The 15,591-nt window shown below is 46.2% G+C and overlaps 1 protein-coding gene across 8 annotated transcripts in view; it reads left to right on the top strand.

Annotated features, from left to right (window-relative positions):
* The window catches only part of C2CD5 (C2 calcium dependent domain containing 5), a 1,003,795-nt gene that overhangs the window by 559,931 nt on the left and 428,273 nt on the right, over positions 1-15,591 (top strand). For all 8 annotated transcript variants that reach the window (XM_078674090.1, XM_078674088.1, XM_078674089.1 and 5 more), the window contains one exon: positions 6,752-6,943. In XM_078674090.1, coding sequence (XP_078530216.1) covers positions 6,752-6,943 — 192 coding nt within the window. The remainder of the gene's footprint in view (positions 1-6,751; positions 6,944-15,591) is intronic.

The following is a 15,591-nucleotide window of genomic DNA, read 5'->3' as shown; positions in this document are numbered from 1 at the left end:
AGTAAAGACTAAATATTAATCTTAATAAGTTAAGCTTTGTCCTTCATTACTAGAACCAGTTTTGAGCATCTGTCAACGTCCACTTTACGTCTTTACCCTTGACCAAAAGGGTTCTCCTATTCAGGGCAATAGGATATAGGTTAAACCACTACGTTTATAAACATGTAGAAGATATTTGTTTTTAAATCGTATTCCAATTATCAAATTCATTTTCTGAGGTATTATACGTTTGTGACAGAATTGTACTCCCAGCTTCCTCACATTTTCAGTATTCCAAGGCACCTGACTTGATCTGGATTTTTTCAAGCAATTACTGCCTTGCTTCACTAGATGCTGCCATAGGCCTCTTTGACTGCCTTTCACCGTCTCCAAAAGTGACAGCACAAGCATATCTGTGCCAGCAGTGCCACCCCTTCACACAAACATCATTTCCTTTAGTTCTGCACCCTTTGACGCAGAACCAGAGCTCTGCTACCAATTTCGTATGGTTTTAATTGACCTGAAATATCAACAGAAACAACCGTGGAAGTTTCTCTTCCCAAGACCACAGACTCCTTCCTAGCCCACACCGAGGCTGTTCCAGATGTGCTCCAATTATCCTAGGCCATTGTAAATCGCACAGCAGATCAAGGCCTTCAAAGAGGCCATGCTGTAACTTTTAAAGACAATACTGACTTTCTCTAGAGCACATTCAGGGCCCATAGTGCTTTAGAGGATCCCAGTGAGACTTCTGCTGGTGGGCTCCACCACTACGTGATGGAACCCATTGGGCTTCCACCCGGCACCATCCTGCTGCCTCCGTGTTGGCCGCTGCCACTCTGGTGCTGACCTTGACTGCTGCAACTTGTGCCTGAGATGTGGTCTGATTCGGAGCAGTCATCGGCTAATGGTTTGCTATGAGATAACCAAAGCCCAGCCTCCAACTTTGACTGATCCCAAGCCACTCCCTCAATGCCAATCGTACCGGAGACTATAGGCCCTATTTGGCTTTGATGCAGACTGAGTTCAAGGGCTCCAAAGTGTTCAACCAAATGAGGTCGATGATGAGGAGGCGGATAAGTTGCTCAACTCTCATTATACTAATGTTGTTAATATATTTGGATTACTATATGTGGGTTTAGAGTAGACACATCTTCTGATACCAAATTAGAATCTCCGCAAGGAACCACCACTGAGGTAAAAGCCTCTTCTGTGATTGTTGTCTGCAGGGCAGCAGAAGGACAAGCGATCCAACGCCTAAACATGCAAACTAAATCCAACGTCTTGACAGATATCTTGCACCCTGGGCCTGCAGTATCGCAGGTTTTCTTGCCATTTATTGAGGCCTTAACAGACAACTTGATGGGATCATGGATAAAGTCGTGCTTGGCTGCTTCAGTTAGTTGACAAACTAGCTAGGCTGCTTTGGCTAGCTCTTGGAGACCTGACCTTCCCTGCTTAGTACCTGTCTCTGGAGATCTCTATCATCCAAGTTTCCACAAATAAGTTAATCCCTAATTATTTTCCTTCAGCATATTTGGTACAAGAGCGTTCTCTTCACCAGCTTGGTCCTAAGGTCACTGAAAGATGTCTGTCTCCTGGGTTGATAAGCAGATGTTTTGGAACATGACCAGTGCGAGCTTGCTGCCCATACCATATACATTCAGGGCCTTCCTTGTCCAAACAAAGCAGAATGGGCAAGATGCTTTGACAAATTGGACTCTGCTGGGCCATTTATTTGGGCACCAGTATTGTGAAAAGGCATCATGCCTGGATGGGTGCTACAGATTCCTCCAGTGATGTATAGCCATACTTAATGGACCTGTGTGTTTTTTGATAGTTCAAGACTTTTTTGAGAAAGTTCTGATTCTGCTAGAACGGTTTAAAGACGGGCAGGTTGCACCCGGCTCCATATATTTAATCTCGCTGGCGCGTCAGTTCCAACACCAGTACATAAAAGTCAGAGTATATTCACGGGCCTAACTTACTGCCAAAGGCAAACCTCTGCTGTACAGCAGCCAGCTCTCGCCTATCCCCCTACTCCCCTCGCATGCCAGCTATTTTCACTCAAACTTTATTGGATAATTCCACCATTCGTCTGCAGGATGTTCAATTACTTTTGGCCAAAGGGTCCATGGAGAGACTCCTGATGGTGGAAAAAGGCAAGGCCTGCTAATTCCTGGGAACGAAGAAAGCTGTATGGCTCACGCCTATTTTTGATCATCACCTCCTTAAATACTTTTGTGTGACTGAACACGCTCATGATGCTAACACTCGCCTAGGTCCTTTCCAACCAGAATGCAAGGGATTGGATGATGGCCATGAACCTGTAGGAGACATATTTCTGTGTGGCTGGCATGTTGTCTCACAGATGTTAACTTTGGTTCATAGTGGAGTTACAGCATTGTCAAATTGCTGAGCTGCCCTTTGGCCTCAACTCCGCCCCTCAAGTGTTGACGAAAGTGATGGCAGTGGTCGCAGTCTACCTTTGCTGGTCGGGATACACTTATTCCCATACCTCAACAACTAGCTACTAAAGTGGGCTCCCCGCAATCAGTCTCAGACTACCTTCAAGTGACGATTATCCTTCTCTCATTTGCTGGGTGTTCTATCAGCAAGCCAAAGTCCCATATGACGCCTTCAGAGACGATTCTCTTCATAGGGCCTTCCTAGACACAGTAGCATTCAGAGCTGTCCCTACTCCTGCGGCAAGTCCAGGACATTCAGGATATAATCCTGATTCTTAGCATATAATTCCTGGGTTCTGGTGCTGATGGTTCTGAGCCTTCTTGGACTCTTGGCCTTGTGTATTCTTCTGGTTCCGTGTGCCCGCTGGCACAGGCAGGCCCTAAAATTGAACTTTGGTGTGATCACAACATTGAGGCTGGCTGTTAATGAACAGCTGCATCTCGAAAGACAAATCCAGGGACCTCCAATGTTTGCAGTTGGACAGCAGCTTCCTTTGCAGCTACTCCAACGACTGCTCACTGTAGTGACAGATGCATCTTCCCAGGGTTGAGGTTACTCATATGGAAAAAGTGTAAATATTTGGACTCTGTATCCCGATGGAGTGAAAACTCTGTATCACTTTTACAGGAGCTTTGTGCCATTTGATTGGCTCTGAATGTGATTTCAGATTCTTATGGACAGTGCCATGTGGTATTGCAGCAAGCAGAGCATCATGGGATCTTGTACCTTGTGACTAGAGGCCCTGTATTTTTGGACATGGCTTGATGATCAGGCGATCTCAGTCATAGCCAACCATTTTGGCGTGAGGACTCAACTCCAGGACAGACTAGCACAGCAGAAATCATCTACCAGACCACAAATGGCATCTTCATCTGGAGGTTGCTCAGGGCATCTTTACCCAATAATGCATGCCATGGCTGGATCTTTTGACTACCAATGAGAATGTGCAATGTCCTGATTACTGCACACTAGAGTTTCGACCAAGAGAATCCCTGGGAGACGCTTTCCACCTGCATTGGGACACAGATGTCCTGTAAGCTTTTCCCACCAATACAGCTTCTGCCCGACTTCTAAAGAACAGGACAGACCAGGCTCAAATTACCTCTCTGTGTCTGCAAGGTGAGTCTGATATCCTTATCTTTTGAGTCTGGGCATTTGACCTCTGATCTGTGTATCTTTCTGGGTGGACCTCCTGTCTCAAGATTAGGGCAAGGACCTGAACCTGAATCTCCACAACCTTCACCTCCATGCATGGAGATTAAGTATCAACAACTGAGCGTTTTCAACTTGCCTGCTAAAGTAATGGATGTAAATCTTGTGGCTAGACGCCAGGCTACTAAATCGATCTATTGAGGTAGTTGGACAAACTTTGTAAACTGTTCCTGGGGCTGTCAACATGACCGTTTACAGGTCCGTGAATCCAGGACATTCAGGATATGATCTTGATGTTTCAGGATGAGTTCTGGATCTCGGTGAGGATACCTCTTGAGACTTTTTGGTCTCTTGGCACATTCGGACCCTGCAGTCGACCCTCCGGTCTCAGGGGGGTTCAGTGTTAGGGTTGTCTTTCCATTAAAATCTCAAAGGAGATGTCACAGGATCTACAGTGGTGAGTGACGATCGCCAAAGTGATATGTGTCAGACCACTCTTCATTTTATTCCCCATCTAAAGTACATGGTGGTGACAGGTGCTTCATTGCAGGCCCATGGGGAAGCAGAGGCCACTGGTCTTTGGTGGTGAGCCAGCTTCATTTCAACCTTTAGGTGCTTTCCGTGATCTGTCTGACCCTGAAAACCTTCCTCCCATTCATCAAAAGTGTGTTAGTGTAGGTCCTCATGACAACACAATAGTTGTGGCACTACAACAAGCAGAGTGAAGTGGGGTCATGGATCCTGTCCAGGAAGCACTATGCGCATGGAGGTAGCTGGACCAGAGGAACATATCCCTGGCCACCTAGCATGACCCCTGAATGCCAGAATGGACAAACTAACAAGGCACTGTCTGGTGGATCACAAGTGGTGTCTTCATCCTGAGGTGCCACACGACTTTTTCGATTAGCAGGGTATGCCTTGGCAAGCACTATTGGCCACTCTTGAAAACGCAAGTATCAGCAACTCTGCACGCTGGTGTTTCCACCAAGGCACTCGCTAATAGGTGAATTGCTGTTGAAATGGAAGGAGGGCCTCTGTACGCTTATTGATGCTACCTCTCCTACCTCAAGTTCTGAGGAATATCAGGTCTAACTGGGCACAAGTCATTCATATCGCTCAGACTGTCAGGAAAGTGTGGTCCTCTGTGCTCCTGAACCTGAGTATTTGACCTTTGTTCAAGCTTCCACATTGGGAGTACGTGCTTTTCAGAGGAATAGGTCAGGGTCATGCATTGAAGGTTCCACGACTTACATCCCCATGAGTATAGATTGGGTGGCGGCAGGTAAATGTGTCTGATTTCCTGACCGAGGTGGTTGATGTCATCCTTGTGGTCAAGTGCTCATTCACAAAGTAAATCTACATTGAGCGATGGGATAAGTTTGTTGCTCGGTGTGGCGCTTGAAACACCAGTATCTTACAAACAAACTTTCTGATGTTCTGTTGTTCTTTTGTTGTCCCAGGAAGAACAGGCTATATTTACTCAGGGTCCAATTTCATTAACAAGACTCACAACGTGTTGATGCCGGTGACCCTGCTTCTGTCCAGTCATTTCCATCTTCAGAGGTGATGGGGCTGGAGACCAGTGAGGTAAAACCTCATAAAGAAAGGTGTCTGCTGTAGAGGCTGCCCTGGGCACTTGTTGTCAACGGCCATCCATCCTCTGTGTCTAAAACAGTGCGATTTCTAGGATGTCTTGAGATCTTTGTGCAGTGATATAGGGCTTTACAAATAGCTGATCACGTGTTTCATAGAGCGCAGGTTGGTCAGGTTCCCGAGGTTATTGCCTTGTTTGCTTGTCTGCGTTGGAGCAGTTTGATTGAAAACGGATGTGCCCCTGTCGGAATCAGCATGACCCCTGTATTATGATAAACGCATCTCGACTTTTTTAGTAACCCCAACACACTGTTCCCCTCCCTATCCTTTCAGTTTCAATTAAAAAGGCGCGATTTATGTCTAGTGTTTTAAAAATAGTGGGGTTACTGCTTTAAGATGAGTGAAACAACAACAAAACAGTGTTTGAGGATGTCCCATTTGATGCTTTAAACCTAGTAAAATAATTGATGCTCATAGGCACTAACACACGTTCTCATAGACACAGCATGGGAAAACCCCTTTGATTCACCAGGCGCTTGATTCTTTTTGCGACTTGGTAGTGTGCATGGGAACGGGGAAAATGTTTTCACCGAGATTGTTACAAAGAGCCTGAAAGGTCTTTACAAAATTTTCATGTATATTTGTAGTCCCCAAACCCCGTATAATGTGTCGCGTTGTGAATTGTTAGATATGGATTTTCCAGGAAGGTTTAAGGATGGAATTTATTTTTTGGAAAAGAGAAGTGTGGAATGCAGAAAGTGTGTTTTGTGAATTTGCAGAATGAATTCAATGTGCAAGCATGAAGTGTTACCGCCAGGGGCGTAGCTTGGTCAGTAAGATTGGGGGTGGTGGGTGAAAGGAGGGGGTAAGCTTCAGACTTTCCCAAAATTCGTCTGGCATATAATGTTAAAATACACCATACTAGAAGCAGGGCGCATTCAGAGGGGTTAAAAGGGCCGTGGAAAGGGAGAAGCGAATTCGTAGAGGTACTAAATGAGAGGAAACACAATATTTGATAAAATAAATAAACATTTTGAAGACTTTCAAAACAGACTAGGCAAGAGTGTGTGAATTTGTATCTGTGTATGTAAAAAATCCTTGTAAAATCCAACGTACACCTTACCATACCCAACAAAAAGCACCTGTACACAACTATTTTTCAGAAAATACATTTATTAGAGGGGTGTAACACCCCAAACACCCCACCTAAAGCTACGCCCTTGGTTACTGCATACTGACAGGTACACTTTTTGAAGGAGACAAACACACATTTAAAGTGGGACTTGTGTCAAATAGACTACAGTAGAGGAGAGCAAATTGTTTTTGTGTTTTCCCAGGAACTTTATATCGATTTTTGCATCACATTGTGCATTTCTACAAGTTCAAAGTAGCAGTCCTAAGCTTCTAGGCACTATGATAGTTATTGTCTGCAACTGCTTTTATTTCACAAGCCTAAGTATGTTGAAAGTTCAAATATTTCTGCTTGCAAATGGCCTTAATTTAATATGAGGAAAATAAGTTATATATTTCCTAACAGTTTCTTATTCTCGGTTTTTAGACTTGATGAACCTTCGCCTCCAACTTGTGGGTTTTGTCACATACCTTATGATGAACTCAACATGCCATTCCCTGCACATCTCACGTTCTGTTATAGCTGTCGAAAGCAGAAGGTTCCTGATGTTCTGTTCACGACAATAGATCTGCCGGCAGATGCAACCGTGTCTGGGAAAGGTTGTCTTATTCAAGCCAGGTATCAGTTTGAAAATGCTGTTTCTATTCTATTTATACCTCTCCATGCTTGTTTTTGTTAACCTGTTGCAGAACTCCACAGCATTGTTTTATAGAAAGAATTTACCATAAATGATCAAATATTTTGATTTCGTAAGTACTCAGTAATGTTCAGCACATAGTTCAATACAGTATAATTTGCTCACCACCATGACTCTTGTAATGGAAGATCTTAGTCTCCTTTATTCCAGACTTGTGTAATGTCCAGGCTATGAGACAGAACCATTTTTGATCAGCATAAACAGCTTAAACATGTAGATCAAGATTAAGAATATTGTAGGTTTAGGATGATGTAGGCAGGTGGGTCGGCTGGAGGAAGTGGGTCAATGATCACCAAGGTAAAGCCCGTACTTGAGTTACTTGTACTGACTGATACGTCTTCCTCTGGACCTGACGGAAGAATACAAAGCAGTCACGTCTGGCACGGAGCCAGACAAGGAGCACCACTCACAACTAGCAAGATCCACCACCACAGAATGCTTGAGGAGAAGTGAGTCTTGGGCTGAGAGAATCTCTGCACTCTGCACCACCACAAAAGGTTAAACAACAGTAGAGTGTCTATAATGCTGCTAATACACCAGACAGAAACCAGGAAGATAGAAGGAGAAGAAGATATCACCAAAGAAGAGAAGAACTCAGCCGGCAGTCTAGCGAGTAGTGTATCTGAAGGTGAATAGAACTCTCCCAAAATACATCAGGTACGCTAGAAACAGCATGGCTAGACAATCTTTCAACGACTATTTATCATAGTTTTAGCAGCCAGAGTATTTTCCCTTGTAACAGCAAAGAATGTCCACTCAGTCCCCAGCAGAGTCCAGTCCCAGAATGAAGTGACATGCTGTAGACAAAAAGTAGGTTGTCCAGCCAGGTTTAAAACACTAGCATCAGAGAAGAGATTGGGTAGTTTCTGCCTTTCTGTCAAACACTTTGGTAAAAGTTGTCCCTCCCCCCATGTTTCATTTAGCGAAAGGAGCAGCCTGATACTTGCCTCAGACATTATCTATCCATGTGTGGCTGAATCCAACAGTAGGGCTGTATGTGGGAAGAAATCATTGGGCATTTTTGGGTTATCCCCAACTCACAGGAGGGAAAATCACTTTTGCCAAATGTAAATACTGACACGATCTCTAACTGTTGTGGGGTTCGAACCAATAAGGGGACAGCAAAAGTGGGCTAACCAAAGGCAAATGCTGTGTGTGGATATATCGTAGTTCAGACCCACAATGTCTTGTTATGCCTCTTTCATCAGCACTGTGGAGCTTAGTCAAAATGTTCAATGCCATACTAAAGCCTTGTTGTACAAGGCCCCTCTTAGGGGATTTCCCTAAAACGTTTCACTTTTTTCCTCCTGGTTTTTGCTGATTCTCTTTTTGTAGCCTTAGGACTCTGGGCACTTTCCCACTGTAATGCGGTGGAAAAGTACACGCGGCCTCCATACACATTGTAGAAAGTGGTGCTTACCTGATTGGTTTAGGTGCTGTACATGTGAGTACCTTGTAAAGAGGTATACCACATACCCAGGGTAGGTACTGCACTGGCTACTAGTAGGTCGCAGCACTGATTGTGCCACCCACAGGAATAGCCTTTTAAACATGTCTCAAGCCTGCCATTACAGGCCTGTGTGAGTGCAGTTGCACTTATGATCAGGTTGGCATTTCTAAACCATTAGCCAATGCTGAGTGGGCCGTTCACTACCACGAAGACACCCCTAGCGTAAGCCCTGATGGGTGGGGCAAGTGCTAGGGGGAACGCAGGGCAGGTATGCATGTGCAAGCCGTGCCCAGGTAGTGAATAATCCCCATGTGGGTTTTCCCCACATAGGAGGTCTGCTCTTTCCATGGGTCAACATGGGGGAATTGCTGAATGACTTTTAAACTACAGTTTTAGCTTACAGCCGGGAGTAGCCTCATGGTGTTTTCAAACATGTCTAAAGTCTACCATTTAACGCCTGTGTGTGGGCATTTGCACTTATACTCAGATTGGCCTTTGTAAATCATTGGCCAATGCTGAAGGTGCCTTTCACTAACATCAGGCCTAGGGTAAGCCATGTGGGTGGAGCAACTGATAGTTGAAAGGAAGGGCAGGTACACAGGTGTGTCGCCTGTCCAGGTATTGAAAAACCCTCATGTTTTTTTTTCTCCCACCTTTGAGGTTTGCTCTCCCAGTAAGTTAACGTGAGGAAATTGCTGAGATTACTTTAAGCTGCAGTGGTGGCTAACTGTGTAGCAGCCTCCTGTTGTTTGGGATTCACCATGATAAACGTTTTCTTGTGGTAAATGTAGATTTGTCATTAATAGCTTAGACATGCCACTTCCAGAAAGTGAGCATTTGCCTGCACTAAACTCTTTTGTGTCTCTTTTACTTTGACTCCAGTCCACCCTGGAGGCTGGGGGAGCACATCTGCGCCTTCCCTAGAGACAGCCATAAACATTGGGCGGACTAAAAATTAGGAGAAACATCTGTGGTTCAAAAGGGAACCCTCTAAAACACCCCCAACTTCAAAGGCACACTACAGTAGAAGTACTGGTGCCATATTTCAGCAGGGCAGGGAAACACTTGTGGGGACATGGGACCAGACATCCTGGATTGCGTGGTGCGCACTGTCAGAGGAAACTGTTGTGCACGAGGAGGATACTGTCATTGGAAGGGACTGTGTACCCTGCCTGAATAGTGGCTGGCCTGGGCTGACTAACCGCTCCAGTGTGACGCCCTGAAATGTGCTCTCCAAGGGCTTGTTGGCTTGCCTCCTGTTCTTTATGGAGGTCTCAGGGGCATCAAAGACCTCTTGTGAGGGACCTACACCATGTACGTGTTTCACCTGGAGAGCCGTGCCCTCTCAAGCGCCTACTTCGGCTGCTAGATTCTGACTGCAATGCAAAGTGTGGAACTAAGTTTTGTGCCTGGAGACTGGATTGTCTTGTGTGGAACCCCCAAACTGTGCCTGGATCTAAGAGGTGTGGCCCCTGCATTGCGGGGCCTCAGCACGTACAACTGTATCGTTGGTGATGAGCGGATTCACCAGTTGCGTGGTCTGCTTAGTCATCCGTGCCGCTTCTCTCTGGTGCGACACGCCGACTGCATGCTCATTGCATGTGGTGTCCGATTTACAGATTGTGACCCTTGGAGGGAGGACGCATCTGTAGTAGTGCCTCATCCTCTCTCGTGCAGTACTACTGAACTTGCGACTGCGTGTGTGGGACCGACTGTCCAGTGGTACCCGCATCATTGTGCACTTGACATTGTACATCATTCCAGGGAGGTTCAGCAAACCTTACTGTGGATTGATTGTAACTGGATTGAATGGTCATACTCGTATCATCATGTACCAGACGTTGTGCCTCATTCCAGGGAGGTACGGCGAACCCGACTGTGGTTTGATTGTAACTAGATTGTCTTGTGCGACTCGTATCATTGCGAACAAGATTTTGTGCTTCATTTCCAGGCAGGTACGGGGAACCTGACCGTGGGCTAATTGGGACTGGATTGTCTGTTGCGAATCAGATCATCGCACACCAGACGTTCTGTATCACTTCCCATGCGGTGCGGGGACAGCTGCACCCCCCCATTTCTCTTCAAAGTTTTCAAATCACTTCCATCTCAAATCTGCATTGGATCAAACAAGGTATCAAGAGGGAAATCTCTCTTTTTTTTTTTTTTCTGTCCTCATCTCTACCATGGTTGTATGTAGCCGAACTGATGGAACAAGGGAACAAGGACTTACAGTAATACCGGCGTGCTGCCTCAGTCATATACTGGCATGGGTCGCAACAGGAACAGGAGGAGCCAACCCAACAGCTACAGCCTATACCATGTCAAGCCCAATGCCTTGTTGTCGGGTTAACGGCTATTTTACCATGAGCCAGTGACACCAATGCTTAAACCACTGTCGTATCTTATAGATACCTATGTGGACTAGCTAGGAGATTATACCATGGCTAGGTAATCATCGGACTTGGGGGGGGGGGGGGGGAACCCAAGCGGCTAATTAGACCAATTAATCAAACGCCAAAAAGCTCTCTTATCTGATTTCCCAGCCCTGGATAGGTCTAATTTCGATATTTGAGAAATTGATAAACACCAGTCATGGAAAGTTGGAGGGGCAGCTTCTTTCCATCGCTTACAGATTTCTCTGCGTGCCACCAGCATGCAATAGAACAGGAGGTTGTTAGCTGGGCTCCGATTCTGATCCAAGATACCAAAAATAACCAGGCGAAGATCGATAACCACTAAAAAGCCGAGAGAGGTTGTGAGTTTCTTGCTTATAGCGTCCCAGAATGATGACAAGTGGGGACATTCAAAAAACATGTGCGCATCGGAGGCTGATATTAAGCCGCAGCGAGCGCAAGCTACTGGGCCACCTGGGAAAAACAGCCTCTGTGGAGAGTAGTATGCCCTATGTAGAGTAAATAAGTGGTTTCTACGAAGCCACGCTGGTTTAACTAGGTCCCACAAGACACTGCAAGATTTTATCCAAAGGTCATTCACATTCAGGCTTGGCAAAATAGAAGCCCAAAGTTGCTCGGGGAGAATAAATTCCCCATCAATCTCTTCCAAGATTAAATTATACCATACAGCGATTTCTTTTGTGGCAGCCGGTTTATCCAACAAGAGAGATTCCAATTGGCTACCTCTGCCCGGTGGGTAGAGGCGAGGGTTTTAGGATGAGAACGCTTGTGCCCAGCTTAAGATTTGAAGATACTTAAATCTTGAAAAACTGGGACCTGTTTTGTTCACTAGATGTTCCCATGGAAGTAAAGTCCCTCCCACAAATAAGTCCCCCCATGTGGATATTCCTGCCTCCTTCAATGGGAATGCTAGCGTATCGTTCACCCAGCCTGGGGCGGCGGGGAGATCCCATATGGGTGATCTGGAAGAATGATATCCCAGTTTTATGGAAGATCTAATATTAAACCAGGTTTTAGCTAGACTCTGTAATACCTTTAGTTTGACCTTTTTGAAGTACTTCGGATCGCCAAACCTAAATAAAAAACCTGACTGCCCAACTCCTTCGCCCTCCAACATGGCCGAGAACATCCTCCCTACTTCCTGCTCTGATGGCATTTTTAATAACATGCGTGCATGTGATAGTTGGAATGCCCATGCGTATATTTGCAAGTCAGGCCCTGCCAGTCCCCCCTTTTCTCGTCGCCTCCTTATTTTTTTCCAAGCAATCCTTGCGTTCTTTTTTTTCCAAATGAATGAAGTAATGTCCGCCTGTAGTTTAGCCACGGAAGACTTATCAAAATAGAGTGGAATCGTATTAAATAAGAAAGCCAATTTAGGTAAGATGGTCATTTTTACCAGATTTGCACGGCCCTGAACCGACAAGGGGAGGTGCCCCCAGGAACCCAGTAATTTCCGGCACTCTTTAGCGACTACAGATAGATTGGTGGAGGCAATCAAGTTGATATCTTTGACAATTTTTAACCCTAGATATCTTAAGCTTGTACTAGGCTGCTCATTTAAACCAGTAACGTCACTATTCCACACCATTATTTCAGTTTTTGAGGCATTTACCTCATACCCCGAGACTTTCCCGAATTCGAGGGCAAGCTCAATGGCAGCAGGGAATGCGGTTCTGATATCTGAGGATATAATCATGACATCGTCCGCATACAGGGCCACCCTTCTTTCCCAAGCTTTATACTTAAAGGGCTTAATGATGTTATTATCTCTTAATTTTTGAGCGAAGGGCTCGATATAAAGATCAAAGAGCAATGGGGATAAAGGGCAGCCCTGTCGTGTTCCTCTTGTGACGTTAAAAGGTTCGGACAATCCACCATTAACCAGAACAGATGACGACGGACTATGATAGAGTAGTTTCACAGCTCCGCGGAAACGCTCACCCACGTTGAACTTAGCCAAGGCCCCCGACAGGTACAACCAGTTGACCCTGTCGAAAGCCTTGGTGGCATCCAACGTGAGAATAGCAAGCGGCAGGGCGTTAGTGGTAGCCATATCCATGGCTCCTACCAAGTCATACGTCAATTCATAGAGCTGACGACTCCTGACGAAGCCCTTCTGGTTAGGATGTAAGATATCTGGGACAACCTTACCCAATCTCTTAGCCAAGAGTGACGCAAAGATCTTATAATCGGCGTTGAGAATGGATATAGGACGATACGACCCACAATCCGTGGGAGCCTTACCCGGTTTAAGAATCAATGTGATAGACGCATTGTTCTAGGATTTTGGCGGAAGGGCCCCTTCCTGCAATATTTGATTAAAAAGCCCGGCAAGGAAGGGAGAGATTCACCTGCAAGGTTTTTATAAATTTCAGCTGGGAGGCCATCGGGGCCTGCAGCTTTGCCCCCCTTGCTCCCACGTATTGCAGACTCCACCTCCTCCTCTGTCACCACACTATCTAGGAAGGCTCTTTGCTCTGAAGATAGCATTGGTAAGGAGATGTCAATCAGCCACTCACCAATGCTTTCAGGGGAGATATTTTTGTCCTCCTGATAAATATTCTCAAAGAAATTTTTGAAAGCCATTCTGATTTCTACATCAGATGAGACGGTCCCTGAACTAGTTTCAATTGAATCAATGTAATTCCGCGCCTGATCAGTTCTAGATTTCCAGGCCAGCAGTTTGCCGGCACCTTCGCCGAATTCGAAATGGGCTAACTTACTAGCTTCCCATTTCTGAAGGATTCGCTGTTTTAAAACAGAGGCTAATTGCATTTTAAGTTCCAACTGTTTCTCCTGTTTAACTAATGTAAGACTGGAAACACCACAGCAAGCAACTAGTTCCGCCTGTATTGTTAAGAGGTTGGCTTCAATAGACGACACTTCTTGAGTAAACTGCCTCTTACGGAAAACGATCTTATTTTTAATGAGTCCGCGCAGGAAGCACTTAAAAGCATCCCAGGGGGAGGAGCTACGCTAGCAACCAAGATGGCCGCATAAGCTCCCGGCTCCGCCGACCTCCGCCAGCAGCTCGAATATGCTGCCTTCAATCCTGACTTCACACCTGATTCCCCGGTTTATGAAGTTTTACTGCTTCTAACGGTGCAATCCCGAGTTTTCTACCTCATCGGTTGACGAAGATACGCCGTGTCTCCATTCTCAGCCTAACATCGTATGGAAGCCGGGACCTCGATTTCTAACCTATCCGGTTTGGAAGTGATCAACAACGGCCGTGAGACCTGGACTGAGCCCGGTCTCCCGAAGTATGCCGTGAATTGTTGCTTTTTGGTGACGGTCCCGAGATTGATCTACACCGAGGACACACCAGCGTGTTCCACCGGATGCCGTGGTGGGGGTCCGGTGCCCGAAGACCTTGCTGATCTCCCGGGGTCGACGGGGTGGGGCCCTCGCTGACGGGCAAAGGTGTGTTCTGCTATACGAGGAGCGCTAACTGTTCGACATCTGCTTTGCGTGGCCTGTTACCCCGGAGTAGCCGGCCTCCGGGGTTCAAATCCGGCTCTGCCGCCTACTGAGAGGGGACGGAGCGGATGGAAGGCACGCCATCGCTGCAGGCCGTCGTGGCTGCCATTGGGGCGCTCCATTCGCATACTTGCGCTGTGTTCCGGACACTGATCGTGAAAGTGGACGGTATCCTGGAACCGGAGGATGACTCTTTGCTGATTTCTCCGCTGGCTGTGGTACCAGCGGTACACCGAACGTCTGGAATCGAGCTCCCTGTGCTGATACCGGACTTCCTGAGCCCTGGCGGTTCCGAATCAACGACGCTCTAGCCTGTGCTTATCGCCAGCGTCTCCTGTTCGATTCTGTTTCCTTATGCTACATCTATGAACGGTCTCCAGTGTGGTAACAAGTTCTTCAGTGACTTTTTGAAATACGTGCTGTTTCTGGAAGCATTTCATCGTTTTATTCGTGAACTTTTATCCTGCATGCGACTATACTGCACTGACGAGAACTTTCATGGACGCTTTGCCTTTTTTATCAAGATGGCGGCTCGAGGGAAGAAGACTCTTAAGGAAGATCGTACCGGCCAGGGCTGAACTTTATTGCTTCGATCCGATATTGTAGCTTTCAGCAATGCCGGGGTTGTGCCTATATTGTAACGGGAGGTGGGTGGTTATTGACTATACTCCCCCGACTGGTTTATATATTTTGCTGAATGTTGGCTATATTGCGTCTGGGGGTGGTCGCTGTTGGCGGGGGGCACGGGAGACCGGGAGTGTGTTTGGTTTCTCCTCCTCCACTCTTTCTCTCTTTCCCTTCTTTTAGGGTAGTTCTTGGGCGAAAGGCACGCTGCTAGTGGGGTTAGGCCGTAGCCATTGCAGGGGTGCAGGGTGGGGGGTTAGGGGAGGGTTTTTTTATTTTTCCTTTGTTTTATTCTATGGCTCCTTTTATCTTTCCTTTTTCCTTCTACGAGAAGTGGGCTGTTTATTCTTCACGGGTCCTTTCTTGCTCGGGTGTCTACACTGGCTTTAATTACCCTGTATCATTGCGGATGGGGGCGGATGTGGTGGGATTGTTTTCGATCGTATGATAGACTGTTTATTCTTCCTCTCTGCTGTGTATAATCGTATCATACCATGGGTTCCTTACGATGGTTTTTGTATGTATATTTCCCCCGCCTGTCCCTTTCCTGCATTGTACCGTTTGGCACCTGATATTTGTAATGCCTACTCTTGTCTTACTG

Source organism: Lissotriton helveticus, chromosome 1_1 (genome assembly GCF_964261635.1).
Source record: "Lissotriton helveticus chromosome 1_1, aLisHel1.1, whole genome shotgun sequence".
NCBI lineage: Eukaryota > Metazoa > Chordata > Amphibia > Caudata > Salamandridae > Lissotriton > Lissotriton helveticus.
The sequence above is the reverse complement of the archived record's forward strand: the minus strand, read 5'-3'. Positions and strand labels throughout refer to the sequence as shown.